This window comes from Sciurus carolinensis, chromosome 5 (genome assembly GCF_902686445.1).
Source record: "Sciurus carolinensis chromosome 5, mSciCar1.2, whole genome shotgun sequence".
Lineage (NCBI taxonomy): Eukaryota > Metazoa > Chordata > Mammalia > Rodentia > Sciuridae > Sciurus > Sciurus carolinensis.
In genome coordinates, this window is record NC_062217.1 from 142,120,265 (window position 1) to 142,142,978 (window position 22,714).

At 36.6% G+C, this 22,714-nt stretch overlaps 1 protein-coding gene across 2 annotated transcripts in view; it reads left to right on the forward strand.

The window, feature by feature from the left end:
• LOC124984715 (cytochrome P450 2C18) overlaps positions 1-9,019 on the forward strand; it is a 28,746-nt gene extending 19,727 nt beyond the window's left edge. For both annotated transcript variants that reach the window (XM_047552683.1, XM_047552684.1), the window contains exons 8-10: positions 4,277-4,464; positions 7,042-7,183; positions 8,399-9,019. In XM_047552683.1, the coding sequence (XP_047408639.1) occupies positions 4,277-4,464; positions 7,042-7,183; positions 8,399-8,580 (512 nt within the window). In that variant the 3' untranslated portion in view covers positions 8,581-9,019. The remainder of the gene's footprint in view (positions 1-4,276; positions 4,465-7,041; positions 7,184-8,398) is intronic.
• Positions 9,020-22,714: the final 13,695 nt, after the last annotated feature.

Here is a 22,714-nt window from a genome sequence, read left to right on the forward strand (position 1 = left end):
AAAACTAAAATTACTCCTGTTGAAGTTAGAGACGTATAGGAAACCATCAACAAGTCTTTAGCAAACTGCAGAAACACAAAGAGAGTGACAACCATTTTGGGAGGAGACTGAAGTTATAATCTTAATTCACAAGAAGATTCATCGCACAGGCCAATTTGTGTCCCTGCAATTCCCACAGTGCTCAGTATTTGGAAGAGCCAAGTGACAAAGAAAGTAGAGGGAGCATGAAGCAGGCAACAGGAGGCTCTCCCCCAGATTCCTTCCTCATCTCCCTTCACCAGGTAACTTTCTTTCCCCCAGAGCAAAAGGAGGATAACTCTCTTGAGAAAAATGGAACCTTAGAGGTTCAGTGCTCAGGGACACAGAAAGAGGCAGGGAAAGGATGAGGTGCAGGCTGAAAAGAAGGGTTAAGAAAGAATTCTCTCAAATTCCAAGGCCCTTAGCTCCATCTCCTTTGCATTTCCGAAATTCAGCAGCCAGATGTAAACTCCAGAGTATTAGTAGTGCCAGAGGAAAGACCTCTATTTTTTCCCCATCCATATAGAAAATGTTCACTGCATGTCCAGAAAAAGGAATGTAATGAAAATATCCACCCATGGAATTTCAGGACACTACATATAAGGGAGAAATTACCAAGACTTTCAGAGATAAATCAAGTAGTTTATAAAGATTAAGAATCAGAAAGGCATTAAAATTCTCACCAGCAGCGGTCATCTTCTGTATTCATACACAAAGGATAGTTTCAGATCTACAAGTTGATGAAAAAAATTTACTCTTTAGTCTTTTTTTACTTTGATGATTATTTTCTTTGCTGTGCAGAATTTTTTAGTTTGATGTAATCTCATTTGTCTATTTTTGCTTTTGTTTTCTGTTCTTGGTGGTCTTCTCCAAAATATTCTTGCCAATTCTGATGTTCTGAAACATTTCCCTTATATTTTCTTTTCTTTCAGGCCTCTTATTTAAGTCTTTAATCCATTTCAAGTTGAATTTTGTAGCTAATGAGAGATACAGGTCTAGTTTCATTCTGTGGCATGTGAATACCCATTTTTCATTTATTGAGAAGACTGTCTTTTCTCCAGTGATTGTTCTTTTCTTAGCACCTTTGTCAAAAATCAGTTGACTGTAGATGAATGAGTTTACTTCTAAAATGCTTATTCCATTCTATTGGTCTGTGTGTCTGTTGTTATACCAATACCATGCGGCTTTGGTTCCTTCAGTCATGTAGTATATTTTGAATTCAGGTAGTGTAATGTTTCCTGTTTTGCTGAAGATGACTTTGACTGCTTGGGATTTGTGTGTGTGTGTGTGTGTGTGTTTGTGTGTGTGTGTGTGTGTGTATTTCCATTCAAATTTTAGGCTTGTTTTTCTAGTTTCTATGAAGAACACTACTGGTGTTTGCAAAGACATTGCACCGAACCTGTAGGTTTCTTTGGGTACTAAACATTTAAAAAATATTGATTCTTCTAATCCTTGAACACAGGATGTCTTTCCTTTTTTGTGTGTGGTCTCTTTAATTCTTTTCATCAGTGTCTTATAGTTTTCATTGTATAGATCTTTCACCTTTTGGTCAAATTTATTTCTAAATATTTTATTTTATTTTTTGAAACTATTGTAAGTGGGATTTCTTTCTTGATTTTTATTTCAGATAATTTACTTTTAGTATATAGTCCACTACTGATTTTTGTAACAACCTTGTTTAATTCATTTTTTTCTAACTTTTTTTTTGTGTGTGTAATCTTCGGGTTTTCTGTGTGTGAGATCTTGTTATCTGCAAGCAGTGACAATTAGACTTCCTTTTTCCAATTTGGATGCCCTTTATTTATTTCTCTTGCCTAAATAATCTGGCTAGGACTCCTAGTACTGTATTGAATAAAAGTGACCAAAGTGGGTATTCTTGCCATGTTCCAGATCTTAGAAGCGTTCATCTTTTCCTTATTCAGTGATTGAAATGATCATATGGTTTTTGTTCTTTGTTCTGCTGATGTTTTGTTTCATATTTATTGACTTGCAAATATTGAATCCTATTCACTTATCTGAATCCCACTTGATCATGATCATGGTATAATAATCTTTTTTTTTTTTTTTTTGGCGGTCCTAGGGATCAAACCCAGGGCCTTGTGCTTGCAAGGCAAGCACTCTACCAACTGAGCTATGTCCTCAGCCTTGTGAATAATCTTTAAGTGTGCTTTTGGGTTCTGTTTGCTAGTATATTGTTGAAAGTTTTCATATCTTTTTGTTCATCAAGGATATTGACCTGTAAGTTTTTTTTTATTTTGGTATCAGGGTAATGATAGCCTGGTAAAAGATGCTTGGAGGAATTCTCTCCTCGTCAATATTTTGGAATAAATTAAGCATTATTGAACATCTTTTAAGTGTTCAGTAGAACTAACAGTGAAATCATCTGATCTTGAGCTTTCCTTTGAGAGGGGACTTTTTAATTGTGGATTCAATCTGATTACTTGTTTGGTCTGCTTAGGTTTTCTAGTTTTTCAAGATTTAATGTTGGTAAGGTGTATGTGTCCAGGAATTTGTCTAATATTTTTAGTTTATCAAATTTGTTGGTGGACAGTTATTCATGATAATCTCTAATAATTTTTTTTATTTCTGTGATATCATTTCATTTCTGTGGTTGTGCATGATGTAGATTCATACCATTCGTGTAGTCATGCATGTACATAGGGTAATGATGTCTGTCTCATTCCACCATTCTTCATACCCTCCCTCATTTCCCTCTACGTAATCTAAAGTTCCCCCGTTCTTCTCTCACCTCCCAACCCCCACCCCCATTATATATCATCATCCTCTTATCAGGGAAAACATTTGGCCTTTGATTTTGGGAGACTGGCTTATTTATTTTAGTTCTTTCTTCTTTCTTTCTCATCTCTTACAGTCTTCATTCATGGGTAAGTGATTTCCTTGCTTATTAGGTTGGGTTTCTCCATCACAGATTTTTTGCTTTGTGGCTGCCATGAGGCTTACAAAAATACATTTTGATTATCACCAACTATTTTGAAATGATAGCAACTTAATACGATCATAAAGATAAAAGAAGTAAACAAAAAGAATCATAATAATATATTAGTAAAAAAAAAAAAACCCTTCATGTGCATTCCATTTCTCCTTATATTTAAAATTTTTGATGTCCCATGTTACATCTTCCTATGTTTTTACTTTCTTGGAAAGATACTAGAAGATATACTTTATCCAAATATCTGAAATCAAGTGAAAAGAAGTAATAGGCTCCAGAAATCAGGAGAACCACATAGAAGGATGGGAGTGTGCTGGGCACTTGGTCTAGGGAATAGCCACTTCAGGATGGACTAGGTGAAGCTGTAGGTGTGAAGGGAGTCACCAAGAACAAAGGAAACATCATGGATTATTTGATGATTTTTTTTGGTGATTAAAAAATTATTACTAGAGGATTGGAACATATATGAGCATTTGCAATAATTCTAAGTTGACATGTAAAGATTAGGAATTTAAATAAATTCTTTTAAGGTGAAGAATGTACAAAAGATGAAGCATAATTATAGTTGTCTTGACTGTGAACAATATGATGTTATATGGATGTAAGAAATGAATATCGATATAATAAAAATCATAATATAAATAGACTTGGGAAAATGAAGTGAAATGCGTGTGTATTTTTTGTATACATGTTTGTATGTTTTGTATGATGTGGTAATGAAGATGTAAGTCTTCATTCATCTCTCTTACTAGGAAGTATCTGAAATCATCCAAAGTAGTACAGTCAAGTAACAGAAATAGTTATTATTTACAAATAAATACAAATATAAATTGCAGAAGAAATGTCTAGGATGTTTCAAAGTGAGCACCTTTGGCATATGTGAGAATGATAAAGAATACCATTGCAAGTTGTGCACACACACACACACACACACTACAGACCCATATACAGATTTGTAAGTAGAATTTAATTTTTAAAACCTCATTAATTTGATATGAAATTAATTCTTGTTTTCTGTTTTTTCTGCATAGACAGTAATTTCTTAAGTTCATAATGTACTAAATATTTATATAATTCAAGTTTTTAAAATAATTTCTATTTTTATTGCTATCCTATATGCTACTATGAATGTGTTTACAGATTTGTCTTAATCCCAAAGTTGAAGGGGAGTTATATATACCCGTAAGGGCAAATATATATATTTGCTAGGTATACTTATGGCTTTATAATGCTGTTGGCACAACATTATGCTTCATGCAGTCCTGAATTGTTACAACAAATATGCCATTTCTTAATTTTGTCTTTCAGCTAAAGTCCAGGAAGAGATTGACCATGTGATTGGCAGACACCGCAGCCCCTGCATGCAGGACAGGAGCCGCATGCCCTACACAGATGCTGTGTTACATGAGATCCAGAGATACATTGATCTGGTCCCCACCAATCTGCCCCATGCAGTGACCTGTGATGTTAAATTTAGAAACTACTTCATCCCCAAGGTAAGCTTGTTTCTCTTACACCGTACCTCAATGCTTTTGGAGTTCCCAATTTTAGAGTATGGTTCTGATCCTTCACCAGTGCTAGAAGGGATAAGGCAAAACTCACGTGTGTGGCAGCTAATTAAACTGCTGTTCTCAGTTTGGGTTATAAAGTTATATAACAGGTTTTGATTTGTCTTCCAAACTTTTTCTGTTAAATTTTTGACTGCACTTAGGTGTTCCCATTTTTAAAATATGTATCAAAAGTATGAGTTTGTCAGTTTGCCAAAACACGTTATCTGCTTTTTTATCAAGGTGACATTAAATCTGTCAATCAGTTTTTTGATGTGCTGAATCAGTTTATGGATATGATTATGTTCCCAATTCATTTAGGCTTTTTAAAATTTTCTCTCTCTCTCTCTCTCTCTCTCTCTATATATATATATATATATACACTAAAATTTCCTTTTTAGTTATCAGTGGACCTTTATTTTATTTATTTATATGTGGTGCTGAGGATCAAACCCAGTGCCTCACACATGCTCGGCAAGTGTTCTACCACTGAGCCACAACCGCAGTCCTATGCAAGGAATTTGATTTCAATCCCCATTCTTCCCAACTTTTCCTCCCCTCCACCCTCCCCCACATTCTCCTTCCTCTACTCTACCAATCTTCTTTTTGCTAGTTTGTTTATTATTATTTTTAATATAACTTATTTTAATTTATTCCTTTTAATGTCCTTAATGCAAGTCCCCCTCCTATATAATCTGATACAAATGCAATTAAAAGCCATTATCTGTTTTTGATAAGCAGATGTAGACATCTAAAATGCCACCTCTGACCTCAAATGACTTATTCTGGAGAGGCGTTGGTGCTGAAGGTCAAGAATAATGATCACATTACATATTACGTGGCAACAAAAACCTAATTTCCTAGTCAGGTTAAAACAGCCTGTGTCTTGTCTTCCTACCAATTCCCAAATATTCACAAGTGTTCACAGATCATGAATAAAATGAAGGAGGCTTTTTTAACACTAGTTTATTTATTTTTGATTGGTACTTTCTACATATATGCAAAGGTGAAATTCCCTTTGGTACCTATATGCATATAATGTGGTTTTGTTAAAATCATTCCATATTTTTCTCCTTTCCTGTCCTTCCTCCCTCCCTCTTGTTCTTTCTCCTACTACACTGATGTCCCTCTATATTTATAAGATCCAATCCACTGCCTTCCACTGCCGCCTATTCCTTACTTTGCTCTAGCTTCCACATATGAGAGAAAACATTTGACTCTTGATTTTCTCAGTCTGATTTATTTCACTTAGCATGATGTTCTCCAATTCTGTCCATTTGTCAGCAAATGTCAGAATTTCATTTTTCTTTATGACTGAGTAAAATTCCATTGCATATGTATACCTTGTTTATTGATCCATTCATCTATTGACAGGCATCTGGGCTAATTCCATGATTTGGCTGATGTGAATTGTGCTGCTATAAACATTGAAGTTGATGTATTGCTATATTATGCTGATTTCAGTTCTTTAGGATAAATGCCAAGGAGTGGGATAGCTGGATCATATGGTGGATTCATTCTTAGTTTTTTGAGGAATTTTTGTACTGCTTTCCAGAGTTGTTGCAGTCCCACCAACAACGTATCAGCATACAGTGACACTTTTGAAGAGTCAAATCCATGGTGTAAAATGTTTCTCAGCCTGATTTCTTGGCGATTAGAAGCCAGTTAGGTTTTGGATAAGAATGTTATATAGGTGATGTTATGTATGTCCACTGCATCAGATTTTGGCTGGGGACACATGATTCAGTTTGTCCCATTATTGTTGATACTAAGATTACACTTAGTAAGGGAATGTCTGCCAGATCTCTTTATTGCTGAGGTTCTGTTATTACAAATAAAAATAAAAAAGAAGTTCCAGAAGAGTCTGCTTATTTAAGACATCATGAATATTCCATTTCCAAATAACTTACCCAACAGTTTTAACATTATTGATGATACTTGCCTGAAGTGATGATCCTATCTGAATTTTTGCAAAATGATGACTTTTTAAATTTTCACCCCAGCTGTGTTTTTAAGGTGGGATTCTTCTGTGAAGAGTTCAATCAAAAGAAACATATTATATTCCAATGATGAGCACTCAATAGGTGTTAGTGTGCTTGTTAATATCTTACCAGATCTCTATTTAAAAAATCCAAATGAAAAAATTCTAAATACTCCTGACTTTTAAGCACTGAATTCTATTTTAAACCATAAACCACGTATGAGATATGTGAAAACTGAAGTAATGAAACAGAGCAGCAGGTGGGGGACAGACACCAAGGTCCCAGTTTGGTGCTAAGCAGAGAGAATTCAGAAGGTCTGTGTCCATATTTCCAAGTATTCAGTCCTTCAACTGCTAATGGAGGACGCTTTCACAAAATTATTGCTCTTGACCTTAAACTCCTCCCTGGTTTGTCTTTCTGGAAATGTCACTGCTTTTCTTTGAACCTGGGTTTCCTTAAATAGATATAGACCAGGTGAATTCTATCTATCATTTCTTTCCATTCGACTTCTTTATAACTAATTTCATTTCCCTATTGTTTCCAGGGAACAACAGTAATAACATCGCTGACTTCCGTGCTTCATGACAATAAGGAATTCCCTAATCCGGAGGTGTTCGACCCTGGTCACTTTCTGGATGACAGTGGCAACTTTAGGAAAAGTGACTACTTCCTGCCTTTCTCAACAGGTAATAAAAATCCATTTCCATTTGTAACTTTGGGGAACAAGATAACTTTTTTAGGATCAGATGCAACTTACGTGGGTGCCTCCTCTGGAGCTGGTAAATTAGCTCTTTGTACATCAGCGTGGAACTCCCCTCCAATCCCATTGCACTTTCCCTTATTTGTGATCCATCCTCACTACTGGCCCCATTGAGTGGGGCTTTATGGAGTGTCTGACTCATATTTTTCAAATTGAGGAAGTTGTAGTATAGGTTGGTTGAATTGTGCTTCTGGATATATCAACAAACTCAACTGAAACTTCTCAGAGTGTCACTCTTAGATGCCAAGTATCCTAGCACACATAATGGGCTCTTACGAGTCTCACTCCTGAGTTAGGAAACAGATGAAGAAACATCATTTTAATCTAGTAGGACCAGTGCTATGAGAGAGGGAAGCATAGATTTCTGGGGAGGCAGAGGGAAACAAGGGAAAGAAGGGTTGAGTTGGCTTGTAGGAGCTGGGGAGGGAGCAGGGCAGAGAAGGCAGGGCACCTTGGGGAAGCAATGGAGTCTAGGAGAGAATGTTTTCTATAGATCTATGGAGTCAGAACATACCAGCTAAATGCAGGCTGAACAAAACCTGGGGAACGTGGAAGGAGAGTCTGCAGTGATTCTAGAGTACCTTCCTCTTCCTCGACTCATGATCTTGCATTTGGGTATTCTCATTGTTAAATTGTGTGTGCTGAGACTATAGACATGGTGTCACCTTCATTTTTTGTAATGGATTTTGATGCCTATGTTGGACCTGGCACTGTCCATATTAAGATGTTAAGGGTGGAACCCTTCTTTTAAGTCACTCATATTTTGGTTGGATAAAAAACAAAAACAAAAACCAAATAAGATTTGAGGTGAGACTTCCTCCTGTGGAAGCATGAGTATGATGAGAAAACGTAGAGGGTGAGAGTCTAGCAACCTCTAAGCAAGCATTGTAAAGAGGAAATGACAGGGACATAGGTCTGAAGAAGTATAAGAGCAAAAACCTGGCTAGCACAGGGTGCCTGATAAAATGAGATCAAAGTGGATAGCAGCTGTGTCTAGTCTTCTGTGCAGCTGTCTCGCCCGCCGTTGTGTCTTCAACCCATTTATATAACTAATCATTCATTGTGTAGTTACTGCATATTCTTTATAACATTTCAGAACCTAATGTTCAAGGAGAGAAAACCCTGTGTTTGTCGTCCTCAGGAAAACGCATGTGTGTGGGAGAGGGCCTGGCCCGCATGGAGCTGTTTTTGTTCCTGACCACCATCTTACAGAATTTTAAGCTGAAACCTGTGGTTGATCCCAAAGACATCTACACCACCCCCATTGCCAATGCGTTTGGCCGGGTGCCACCTTTGTACCAGCTCTGCTTCATTCCTGCCTGAAGAAGGGCTACTGGCTGCTGCTGTGCCGTCACCTGCCGCTTCTCCTCCTCGGCGGCCTCGTCCAAGGCCCTCTCACTCTCAGGGATACCCTCTCTCACCTGCCTCTCACAATCCCATCCCCTCCCAACCCAGTGCAACCTTCGTTAAGGAGAGGGTCCGGGATCACTTTATAGATATATTTGCTATTCCTTGTACTCTGTAACTCTTGCCTCCACCAACACAGGTGCTAACACTTACCTAAAGCTGAGTCACTAAAATGTCATCATAGTAAAACTGCACAACACTTAGTCTATGATGACTCAGAGCCATGTATTCCCTGCATGTTCTGAACAAAAATACTGTCATTGCTGGGTCAGTTCTCAGAAATTTGTTTTTGTGCATAATGCAGAATGAAAAAAAAAAAGATTAAAACTACAATGAGATACCACCTTGCACTCATTAGGGTAGCCATTACAAGAGACAGGGAAGGAAAAAGAGGGAGAACTCCAATATATAGGGTATATACAGAGGTTGGAAGGCTTGTGTATACTGTGGGGAGGGAAAAATGATGTAGCCACTGTGAAAAATAGTATAGCAAGTGGTTCCTAAAAAATTAAAAGTGAATTATCATATGATCCATCAATTTCATTTCTGGGTACATCCTCATGTGAAATAATAGCAGTGTATCAAAAAATACTTATACCCTATGTTTATGCCACAAACCTCTTCACCAATCCATACCCAAATATGAATGTCTTAAAAATTCACTGACATTTAGTATTTCCCAGAAGTATCTCTTTGTTTTCTTTTACCATGGTGATTCAGAATACTTAATAGAGGAAGAACTTTTTTTGTTGTTGTTTGAATTTTTTTTTTTTTTTGATACTAGAAATTAAATTTAGGGCCTCCCTCATGATAGGCAAGAGCTCTGTCAGATGAATTACACCCCAGCCCATGGAAGAGTGTTTTGATACTTCAAATGACTCTGGTGCCTAGATGGCTCATAGGGAATATCTTATCTAGGGAATAGTGAACTAACTTATTGAATTAAAATTTGCCACTTATAAAAAAAGTATCAAGACATTATCTTCACAAAATCGTATTATCTTGGGATCCAGCAATTCCACTTCTGAATATACCCAAAAGAAGTGAAACAGGTTATCAAAGAGAAATGTGTGTCTCCATAGTCATAGCAGAATTACTTACAATAGCTGAAAGTTAGAAACATCCCCTGTGTCCATGGAAGAAGAAATAGGTAAAGTATGGTATACATATGCATAGAATGTTACTCAGCCTTAAGAAGAGAGGAAATTCTGACACATGCTATGACATGGATGAAATTTGAAGACATTATTTTGTAAAGTAATCCAGTCACAGAAGGACCAATACTGTGATTGTACTTACATGAGTTGTCAGGAATAAGCACACGCATAGAACACAAGTCTCTATGGGTTATTGGGTGGTTTTCAAGGACAGAAAGTTAGAATGGGGAGTTATTGTTTAATGATTCAAAGTTCGGTGTTGCAAGAGGAAAAGAGTTCTGAAGGCAGTGATAGTGGTTGCCTAATAATATGAATCTATTTAATGCCACTAACCTGTACAATAGCAAGAATTAAAATAGTAAATTTTATTCATATATTGCCACAGTTAAAAAATGATTTACGGGCTGGGGAGATAGCTCAGTTGGTAAAGTGCTTGCCTTGCAAGCACAAGGCCCTGGGTTCAATCCCCAGCACTATAAAAAAAAAAAAAAAAAAAAAAAAAAAAAGGATTTACTTCCCTAGAACATTTACTACTTAATATTATCTAGGTGGTACAAGAGAATGTGGCACAGAGGTTGGGAAGGGTAGGCAGGGGAGGGTGGATATAAGGAGGCTGGATTTGATTAGTGCATTCTATGCCTGTGTTAAAATATCACAATGAACCCTTTAGGCACGTACAATTTACATGTGTTAATAAAAAAATGAAGTAAAACATAAGAAAGAATGAGAATATCTTAAATTATGTTTATTTAATAAAGTCATCCTGAAAACTATAATGCAATCAAGAGCAAAGGTGCTGAAGGACTGCCTAGTGTGCACAAGACCCTGGGTTCCAGCTGCAGCCTGGGGGTGTGGGGCTGAAAGCACAAGTGAAGTCACTCCTGGGGCAGGTGCTGGCTCTGTACTCAGACCTCACTCTTGGTAGCTCCTTTTCTTGGGTATCCCTTCTGGAATCTGGCTAGTTTAGGTGACTCTCCAGGGATTTCGATGAACTATGTTCTTACAAGTACTTTTCCGAGTTAAAACAGTGTTATCCAAGAAAGGTGAGACTGATAAAGCTGCTCCACCCTGGCCAGAGAGATTAGCTTCCCATGGCATCACTGAACTTAAATAAAAGAGGCTACTTTCCCTCCAGCCTCTACTCTGACTATGGGTCACTGGGAGCAGTGTGGGCAGATGATTTATTCTGATTTCAAGTCTCTGACTCGGTACTTCTGCAAATCCTTTGACAGTGAAGAGTGAGGAGCCCAGTGGCACCACACCTATAGATGAGGTTCCTCACAAAGAGAGTTTTCATCCTCAGGATCTGTGCCTTATAGAGATTGTTTCCAAAAGGTCAGGGACTCAGGTTCAAATCCTGGGAAAGGAGGAAACTTCCTCCCATTAAAAAAAAAAAAATTGAAAATAGCCCCTTTGAATCCAGGGAAAACAGATTGGGGAATAAAGTTGAGGACATATTGGCAGCCAAGGGGAGGGTCTCAAAAGAGGGATGAGATGCCCTTCTGTCTTAGGAGGAGCATCCTGCACACAGGAATCAGGAGTAGATGATCCCTGCCAAATGCTCATTGGGATCATTAACTGCCCAATTATTCATAACTTTAGTTTAGTTTCATAGCTTTAGTGTTGTGGGGCACAACTTAAGAACAGACCCATCACCACTGAGAAGTCCAAATTTGAGAGTCTTTTTTAGTTGACTGTCTCACACATTGCCCATAATGCTATTGGGAGTAAAGTCCTGAGCGTAGGATTGCAGGGGTTTTTATACCTTAAGTAAAGGATGTCGATAAAAGTGGCTGTTGCTATGATTTAAAACTGCAAACTAACATCATGAGATGTAAAACATAAGCAGCAGCAGAAGTGGGTCAAAATGACCTTCGTCGGGTACAAGTTATAAAATGGTTACTAACATCTAGACAGTCATTCTCTGACAGCATACATTGTCCAAGAAAAATAGGAACCAAAAAGAGAACGATTTTATATTATATAATAATTGCCATTTTGTGTTGCCAAACATGCTATGCTAAGTAACTGTTGATAGGTACAGAGGTGGGGTTTTCCCACAGGAGAAGCATTTCCTATATGACATGGAATCTCTGAGTAAAATGGAGTCTGTTTGGTCATTGCCCATATAGCCTTGCCCATAACATTAGCTTACTCATATTTGGGTGTTTAAAAAAATATTTTATTGATGCATGATAGTTATACATAATATTGGGTTTCATTTCGACATAAGCATGCAAGCATGGAATTTAATTTGCTCCAATTCAGTTCCCAGTACTTCCCCTTTCCATCTTCTCTCTTCTCCCCCATTCTGTTTCCTCTATTCTACTGGTTTTTCTTATATTTATTTATATATTTCTTTAAAAATTAGTGCATTATATACATAAAGGTGAAATTCACTGTGATATATTCATATGTGTACATAAGATCATTTTGTCATTTTCATTCCACTCTTCCTCCCTTCTTCCATCCTTTCCCCTTTCCCCTAAATTCCCTTCCTCTACTCCACCGATCTCCCTTCTGTCCTGACTTTTCTAGCTTCCACATATGAGAGAAAACATTTGACCTTTGATTTTGAGTCTGGTGTATTTCATTTAGCATATTCCCATCTATTGCTCAGCAAATGCCATTGTTTCATTCTTCTTTATGGCTGAGTAAAACTTCATTGTGCATATATGACATTTTCTTAATCCATTTGTCTTTTGAAGGATATCTGGGTTGCTTCCATAACTTAACTATTGTGAATCGCACTACTGTAAACATTGATGTGGCTGTGTCACTGTAGTATGCTGATTTTAAGTCCTTTGGATATATACTGAGGGGTAGGATAGATGGGTCAAATGGACTTTCCATTCCTAGTCTTTTAAGGAATCTCCATACGGCTTTCCAGGGAGTTGTACTAGTCTGCAGTCCCAAGAGCCATGTACAAGTGTACCTTTTCCCCAGAACCTGGCCAGCAATTATTTTTGTTCTTATTCTTGATCATTGTCATTCTGACTGGAATGAGATGAAATCTCAGTGTAGTTTTGATTTATATTTCCCTTGTGGTTAAAAATGGTGAACATTTTTTCATATATTTGCTTACCATTTGTATTTTTTCTTCCTCTTCCTCCTCCTCCTCCTCCTCCCCCTCCTCCCCCTCCTCCCCCTCCTCTTTCTCCTCCTCCTCCTCCTCCTTCTCTTCTTCTTCTTCTTCTTCTTCTTTCTTCTTCTTTCTTCTTCTTCTTTTTCCCTGTACTGGGGATTGAACCCAGAGGCACTTAACCACTGAGCCACATCCCGAGCCCATTTTTATATTTTATTTAGAGATAGGGTCTCATGGAGACTGGCTTTGAACTCTTGATCCTCCTGCCTCAGTCTCCCAAGTTGCTGTGATTACAGGCCTGAAACACTACACTGGCCTGTCTTTCTTCTTTTGAGAAGTCTCTAGTTTTTTGTGTGTGTTTTGTGTGTATGTGTGTGTTGTTTGTGTGTGTGTGTGTGTGTGTATGTTAAGAGTTCTTATATGTTCTGGGTATTAATCCTCTACCTGAGGAGCTGGCAGAAATCTTCCATTCTGTAGGGTCTATCTTCATGCTCTTGATTGCTTCCAGAGCTTTTAAATTCGATATTTTTGGCCATTTGTATTTCTTCTTTCGAGAAGTCTCTATTTAGGTTTTTTTTTTTTTTTTTGGTTGATGTTAAGTTTTTAAATTTTTTTTTTTTTTTTTTTTTTTTTTTTTTTGGTGGTGCTGGGAATTTAACCCAGGGCCTTGTGCATTTTTGTATGCAAGGCAAGCACTCTACCAATTGAGCTATATTCCCAGCCCCTAAAAATCTTTTTAAATTTATTTTTTTTAAAAAAAAATTCAGTGTAGACGGACACAATATCTCTACTTTATTTATTTTAAATTTACTCATTTATTTTTATGTGGTGCTGAGGATAGAACCCCGTGTCCCACACACGCTAGGCAAGCTCTTTACTACTGAGCCATAACCCCAGCTCCTGGTGTTAAGATTTTTGAGTTCTTTATATACTCTGAATATAAATCCCCTGTCTGAGGAGCAACTGAGAAGGCTCTGTTTTCATTCTCTTAAATTGCTTCCTTTGGTTGCAGAAACTTTTAAATTAGATGTTGTCCCACTTACTGATTACGGGATTATTTCTTTTGTGTTAGAAGTCTTGTTAAGAAGTCAATGCCTGTGACAATATGTTGGAGTGTTGGGTCTACATTTTCTTCTAGCATTGCAGAGTTTCTGTTATAATTCTTAGGTCTTTGATTCACTTTGAGTTGGCTTTTATGAATTTTAAAGATAGGGATCTAGTTTCACTTTTCTACATACAAATATCCAGTTTTACTAGCACCGTTTGCTAAAAAGTCTGTCTTTTCTCCAGCATATGTTTTTAGCCCCTCTGTAAGTATCGGATGACTGTGTCTGTGTGTTTATTTCTATGTCTTTTATTCTATGCCATTGGTCTTCATGTCTGTTTTGGTGCCAATACCATGCTGTTTTTGTTAATATAGACATGTGGTATAATTTGAGGTCCAGTATTGTGATACCTCCAGCATTACTCTTCTTGTTCAGGATCACTTTTGGCTACTTTGAGTCTCCTATTATTCCAAATGAATTTTAGAACTGTTTTTTTCTACTTCTGTGAAGAATGTCATTAGTATTTTAATAGGGATTACACTGAATCTGTATGTTGCTTTTGATAGTATGTGCATTTTTTTTTTTTTTTTTTTTGGGTGCTGGGGATCGAACCCAGGGCCTTGTGCTTGCAAGGCAAGCACTCTACCGACTGAGCTATCTCCCCAGCCCCAGTATGTGCATTTTGATAATACTAATTCTGCCTATCCAAATAACATAGGAGGTCTTTCCATCTTGTATCTTTTTCAGTTTCTTTTTTTGATGTTCTATAGTTTTGTTGTAGAGGTCTTTCACTTCTTTTATGGTTTAGATATGAGGTGTCTCTCCAAAGCTCATGTATGAGTTATTGCAAAAGGGTTTTGAGGTGAAATGTTTGGATTATGAGAGTTTTAACCTAATCAGTGGTTAATCCACTAATAGGAGCTAATTGGATGATAACTGTATGCAGAGAGGGTTGGCTGCAGGAGGTGGGTCATTTGGAGTGTGTCTTTGGGGTTTTTATTTTGTCCTTATTGAGAACAGCTTGCTTTCTCTGCTTCATGGTACTATGCTCCCAGCTGCTTTCCTCCACCACATACTTACACCATGATTTTCTGTCTTATCCCAGACCCCAAGGAGTGGAGCCAGCTGTCTATGGACTGAGACTTCTGAAACTATCAGCACCCAGATAGACTTTCCTCCCTAAAATTCTTCTTTTCAGGTATTTTTGTCACAGCAGCAAAAAAGCTGACTAAAACAACCTCCTTGGTTAGATTAATTCCCATGTATTTTATTTTATTTCTTTGAGGTTATTATGAATGGAATAGTTTTCCTAATTTATTTTTCAGCAACTTCACTATTGAAACATAAAAAGTGATTGATTTATGTATGTTGATCTTATATCCTGCTGCTTTTCTAAATTTGTTTATCAATTCTAGAAGTTTTCTGGTGGTGGTTTTTGGGTCTTTTAAATATAGGATTATGTCATCATTGAACAAAGATCATTTGACTTTGTCTTTTCCTATTTGTATCCCTTTAATTTCATTCTTTTGCCTGTTTGCTGTGGCTAGATTTTCTAGAACTGTGTTGAACAGGAGTGGCAAGAATGGACATCTTTGACATGTTACTCTTCATAGAGGAATGTTTTCAATTTTTCTCCATTCAGTATAATGTTGACTTTGTCATAAGGCTGCACTACAAAACATACTCAATGAGCTATTGTTTCCTTGAAGAAATGAAAAAAAAAAGGTAAAAGTCAGTAAAGGAATGAATTGCACTAGAAGAATAGTTAATTAAAGGAGAATCAAGTCTGAATAAAGCATTGGGAATAAATCAAAATGACAGGAAATAAAAATCATCTCTCTAAAATAACACTGAATAAATGGTCTAAACTCTCCAATCAGATCAAAAGACATAGATTGACAGATTGGATTAAAAAACATGATTCAACCATATACTGTTTATGAGACTCCTTGTACAGGTAAAGACATCTACAGACTGAAGGTGAAAGGATGGGAAAAGATATACCATGCAAATGGAAACTGAAATCAAGCAGGGGTAGCTACTCTCATATTGGATAAAGTATACTTCAAACCAAAATTAATCAGAAGAGACAAAGAAGGTCACTTCATATTGGTTAATAATCATTAAGGTAAAATGTTTGTCAGTATTTGTGCCCAAAACAACAATGTGCCTACATATATAAAACAAATCCTTCTTAATATAAAGAATCAAATAGACCACAATACAATAAGAGTGAGTGATAGCACTCTCCTCTCACCATTAGATAGGTCATGCAGATATATGCTAAGTAAACACTCTTCAGAACTAAAAAATGCTATTAATCAAATGACCCTAACAGATATATATAGAATATTTCATCAATCGACAACTGAATTCACCATCTCAATGGCTCATGGAAGTTTTTCTAAATAGACCATATTTTTGGACACAAAGCAAATTTTAGGAAAAAAAAAGAATTCTTTGCATCTTGTCAGATTATAATGGAATGATATTAGAAATCAACATTAAAAAACAAACCACTCTAACACCAGGAGATGAAATAATACACTCAAGAATGGGTAATAGATCATAGAAGAAATCAGGGAAGTAATAAAAATATTCTTAGAAACAAATGAAAATACAGTTACTATCACAATCTCTGGGATAGTATAAAAACAGTTCTGAGAGAAAAGGAGCACCTACATTAAAAAAATAGAAAGATACTAAATAAATAATTTAAAGTTATACCTTAAAACCCTAGAAAAAGAACAAACTAGGATTTTGAGGTATAACAAATATCCAAATCAATAGAAGAAAGGAAATAATTAAGGTCAGAGCTGAAATTAATAGAATTGAGAATAAAAGAATACAAAGCATTTATGAAACAAGAGTTGGTTTTTTGAAAAGATAAATAAGATTCTTAGCTAAACTAAGACAGAATTTTCCATTGAGATGAGAAAATTACCCCTTTGAGCACTTTTTTCTAGAACTTTGATTCCCTTTCTGTAGGTCTCTAGCTTTTCATTTCTTAGCTTATGGGATCATTTTTCTCTGAAGTTCTCAATTCTTACAGCAAGCCATGATTTGCCTTTACTGATAATAGCCAATATCTGTTTCTTCTGTGAATAAAATTCCATCTTTTAATTTTCTCTCTCCATAAGAATTGCTGTATTATCAATACATATTATTCCCTACCTCTGTCCCCTGAGAAGTACTGGATATTGTAACATCCTCACAGCAATAAACGCACTCAATGAACTGTTATGACAGTTTTTCAAATAAAGAAATTAGGACTTTTTGGAGAAATAGCTAATTGCAAAGTAGAGGCAGGGAACTTACAAATAAGCCTAGAGTATGTTGCTGCCTCCCAAAGTAAGGAATTGCTTAAGGATTAGCGTGACATGGAAAAAGGCGCAAAATGTATTCATTAGGAGATAAGTTGAGCATCAAAATGTATAATAAAATGATTATTATAACTCATTGACACAATTAAATCCTTGATTCCTTATTGATACAGAGAAATGAACACCTTGAAAATTTGATGTGGAATAGTTATAGAATTTCAAAGACTCTACGCACAATATACTTCCAAAGTACAAAATTGAGAAGAATAAAAGTGGAGAATACTTCCAGAAGTTATCTGAACCTAGTAATCAAATAAACATTCCTAATGAAACAGGTCACAATTATTTGTCACTGAGGAAGGAGAGGAAAATGTCATTCTGTGATCTTTCTTCCATAAATTCTTAAGAATAATTTAATCAGTAGGAAACATCAAACAAATTCAAATTGAGGGGCATTTTATAAACATTGAGACTATGCTCTTAGAGTGTCAAGGTCATGTAAGTGAAGGAAAGACCAGAGAAGTATTTTAGACTAAAGTCAACTAAAGAGATGTGACAAGGCTGGGGATATAGATCAGTTGGCAGAATGCTTGCCTGTTAAGCACAAGGCCCTGGATTAATCCCTAGCACTGCAAAAAAAAAAAAAAAAAAAAAAAAAAAGATGTGACAATTAGTAATAACATGATTCTGGATCCCCAACTGAGTTTTTAATGGAATATAATGGATATCTTTGGGACTGATTGATGAAACACCATTAGGAATAAGGATTAGAAAGTCCCCATATATCTTCACTTAATTCCTGATTTTAATGGTTTGGCTATAATTATATAGGAGAATCACCCCCCCCCCTTTTTTTTTAAAGGAAATAAACACTAAAATATTTCTGGACTTTGGGAGTATAGTGTTAATTTACTCTCAAATGGTTCAAAGCAAAAGATTCCTTGTATGTAGTGACAATTTCTCTACTGTTGTGATTATTAAAAACATGAAGCCACTTGTAAGCATATGAGTGTGTGTGTGTCTGAGTGCCTGTATAATATATGTGTGAGTCTGAGTGTGTGTATAATATATGTGTATATGTGTACACAAATTTGTATATATACAAAATAGCTAGCCTTTTATAAATGAAGGGAACATCCAGTATCATTAAGCTTTATGGAAATTCAAATTAAAACTTAAATAAAATACGATCATATAATCTACCACAATGGTTAAAATGAAATACAGATTATTTTATGTGCTGTCAATAAATTGTAGAAACTGGCACTCTCAGAGTATAGTTGCAGATTGGTTCAATCATTTGAATAATTTTTGCCAATATTACTTAAAGTGAATATGTACATACTCAGCAGTTCCACTCATAGATGTATATTGAACACAAATGCAATCCATTGGGAGACCCAAAGGACGTGTACAGGAATGTATATATTAACACTATTCAAAATAGCCCTACACTGGAAGCAGTCCACATGTCTATAACAATATCATGGAAAAAAATAACATGGGATAAAATAAATGATGTAATTATTAACTAAATTAGTGTTTATTTTGATAGTCAATGTGGCTTGTTTGTATGTTCCCTGTCTGTGCTCTGCAACTAGTCATTTCTCCAAAGACTCCTCATTCCTTTATTTGAAAATCTGGTTTGGAGTCAATATCAGTGCAATGGGTATGTTTATGGCTGTGAGGATGTTAAAGAACTCAACGAAGAATGTGCCTATTGTTCCTGTATTAATTTTTCATCACTGTAAAGAAATACCTGACAGAGTCTATTATGAAGAAAAATTTTTTGTTGTTTTGTTTTTTTCCTCCCACCGTTCTGGAGGTTCAAAGTCTAAACCCATAGTGCAGGCTCAGTGGAGAGGGCCGTCCCACAGAATGGAATGCAAGGATGTCTCTAGAGAGTCACTGGGTTGTGATAAGGTTTAGAGCTCTGTGAATCAGGCAGCAAATTACTGTTTCTCTTTGCCCTGCATAAAAGATTCACTAAGCCCTGTATTTAATCGATTAATAAAAGTGATGTGTCATTTAAATCAACTTGTAGTATAATAATTAACTAGATTCATATTTATTTTGAAAGTCTTAGACTGAATCATGAAATATGGAATCAAAGTACAGCTGAATGTTGGTAAATCCAGTGGTGTGGAGGGAAGCGTGCAGGAGGGGGGAGGTGGGTTCCAGCCCCAGCTCTCCCTCCTGCAGTCTCTGTGTCTTTGGCCACGGCACTGCCTCTCCAAGGCCCAGTTCTTCAGCTCCACAGAGAGAATAATTTACCTTAGGCAGAGGAAATTGAGAGAACCAAAAGGAATATGACAGTGTGACAATCCTCTGTAAATTGTCAGAATCCCTGTAAACATGACTGATAAATCCTTATGTGATTCATTCTTCACAAGATTCAATTTTTCTTATTAAAGGCACTTAGAAATAACTGCACTAGTCAATTTAGAATGAATGTGACGATGTTAGAAAACATGCCTCTGCATAAGCATCGCCATTACCTGTCTAGCAATACATATCATTCCAGTCGTATTTAAATCCTCGTGACCACGGAACGTCTTATCCTACTCAGGTCTGCATGTCGTGGGCATTTAAAGACTTCCCTACCTCCGTGTTGTTCTGTTCGTAATATTTTTTTGTACAAGCATTGCCATTAGTGATCTAGTGGTGTATGTTTTTTCACTGATATTTAGAGCCTCGTGACCACTGAATGTCATCTTCCTGTTCAGGTCTGCACAGTGTGGTCCTTCTGTACTGTGGATACTATTGAAAGACAGTCTCTGTCCCACCCCCGCCCTATCCACCACCAGAGCACATGCTCATTGTTCCTTCTTTAATCTTCCTTCTTTTCTCCTCCTAAATTTTCTGAGATTGGCTCTTCCTCCATTACACTAAGCAAGTTTTACTTCTGCAGGGATGGAGAGGAGAGAAACCCGATCTGATTTGTTCTCTAGAGAGTGTGTGGTGTTATTTTGGGTGGTTTACATTCACAGTAACTAAAGATTTTTGGTTTTCTTGTTATGCTAAAATTAACCTCCGTGCAGCTGTGGGGAAGCCGTAGAGCATCATGATTGGCATCAGAAGAGCTCATTCTAATCCCAGTTCTACCACCACTGCGCGGTGTGACACTGATGTCTCCTCCCAGATCTCTTTTCCTTATTTGAAAAATAAAAAAACAATAACCTCTGCCGTCAAGTGCTTTACAGGGCATGTAACAGTAAAAGGAGTGTACATTAGCTAGTTACTTGATACATGTTCAGTCACTCAAGACTTACGTTACATTAGCCGTTTCATGTTTGAGCAACTGTAATGTTAGTACAGTTGACTAAAATATTTCTAAAAAGTTATTTTCAAGGATGCTATGAAGAGTTTGAAAGGCATTACTGGGTAAACACTATTTTATATGCAAGGGATAAAACACATGGATTGACCTAAATGTCAGAAATATCCAATTGGTTGTCAATCTAAGAATTGAGAAAGTTGAGCAATTTTTTCTTCATCAAAAAATTTGTCTCATTGGTTCACAATTCTGGTTGCACATTGGGACCAATGCAGGTGTTTTTTTTTTTTTTTTTTTTTTTTACTGTAAACAAATGGGATACATGTTGTTTCTCTGCTGTTTGTACATGGAGTAAAGGCATACCATTTGTGTAATCATAAATTTACATAGGGTAATGTTGTTTGATTCATTCTGTTATTTTTCCCCTTCCCTCCCACCCCTCCAACTCCTCTTTTCCTTGTATACAGTCCTTCCTTCCTCCATTCTTGCCCCCCTCCCTAACCCTAACTTTAACCCTAACACTAACCCCTCCCACCCCCCGTTATGTGTCATCATCCACTTATCAGCGAGATCATTTGTCTTTTGGTTTTTTGAGATTCGCTTATCTCACTTAGCATGATATTCTCCAATTTCATCCATTTGCCTGCAAATGCCATAATTTTATCATTCTTTATGGCTGAGTAATATTCCATTGTATATATATACCACAGTTTCTTTATCCATTCATCAATTGAAGGGCATCTAGGTTGGTTCCATAATCTGGCTTGTGAATTGAGCAGCTATGAACATTGTTGTGGCTGTATCTCTGTAGTATGCTGATTTTAAGTCCTTTGGGTATAGGCCAAGGAGTGGGATAGCTGGGTCAAATGGTGGCTCCATTCCAAGTTTTCTAAGGAATCTCCACACTGCTTTCCAGAGTGGCTGCACTAATTTGCAGCCTCACCAGCAATGTATGAGTGTATCTTTTTCCCCACATCCTCACCAACACCTGTTGTTGCTTGTATTCTTGATAATCGCCATTCTAATTTGGGTGAGATGGAATCTTAGGGTGGTTTTGATTTGCATTTCTCTTATTACTAGAGATGTTGAACATTTTTTTCATATGTTTGTTGATTGCTTGTAGATCTTCTTCTGTGAAGTGTCTGTTCATTTCCTTAGCCCATTTGTTGATTGGATTATTTGTATTCTTGGTGTTGAGTTTTTTGAGTTCTTTATAGATTCTGGAGATTAGTGCTCTATCTGAAGTGTGATTGGCAAAGATTTTCTCCCACTCTGTAGGCTCTTTCTTCGCATTGCTGATAGTTTCCTTTGCTGAGAGAAAGCTTTTTAGTTTGAATCTATCCCAGTTGTTGATTCTTGCTTTTATTTCTTGTGCTATGGGAGTCCTGTTGAGGAAGTCTGGTCCTAAGTCGACATGTTGAAGATCTGGACCTACTTTTTCTTCTATAATCTGCAGGGTCTCTGGTCTGATTCTGAGGTCCTTAATCCATTTTGAGCTTAGTTTTGTGCACGGTGAGAGATATGGGTTTAGTTTCATTCTGTTGCATATGGATTTCCAATTTTGCCAGCACCATTTGTTGAAGAGGCTATCTTTTCTCCATTGCATATTTTTGGCCCCTTTGTCTAGTATGAGAAAATTGTATTTATTTGGGTTTGTGTTCATGTCCTCTATTCTATACCATTGATCTACCTGTCTATTTTGGTACCAATACCATGCCGTTTTTGTTACTATTGCTTTGTAGTAGAGTTGAAGTTCTGGTATTGCGATACCCCCAGCTTCATTTTTCCTGTGAAGGATTGCTTTAGCTATTTTGGGTTTCTTATTCTTCCAGATGAATTTCATGATTGCTTGCTCTATTTCTGTAAGGTACATCATTGGGATTTTAATTGGAATTGCATTGAATGTGTATAGCACTTTAGGTAGTATGGCCATTTTGACGATATTAATTCTGCCTATTCAAGAACCTGGGAGATCTTTCCATCTTCTAAGGTTTTCTTTAATTTCTTTAGTGTTCTGTAGTTCTCATTGTAGAGGTCTTTCACCTCTTTTGTGAGATTGATTCCCAAGTATTTTATTTTTTTCGATGCTATTGTGAATGGGGTAGTTTTCCTAATTATTCTTTCCAAAGATTCATCACTTATGTATAAAAATACATTAGATT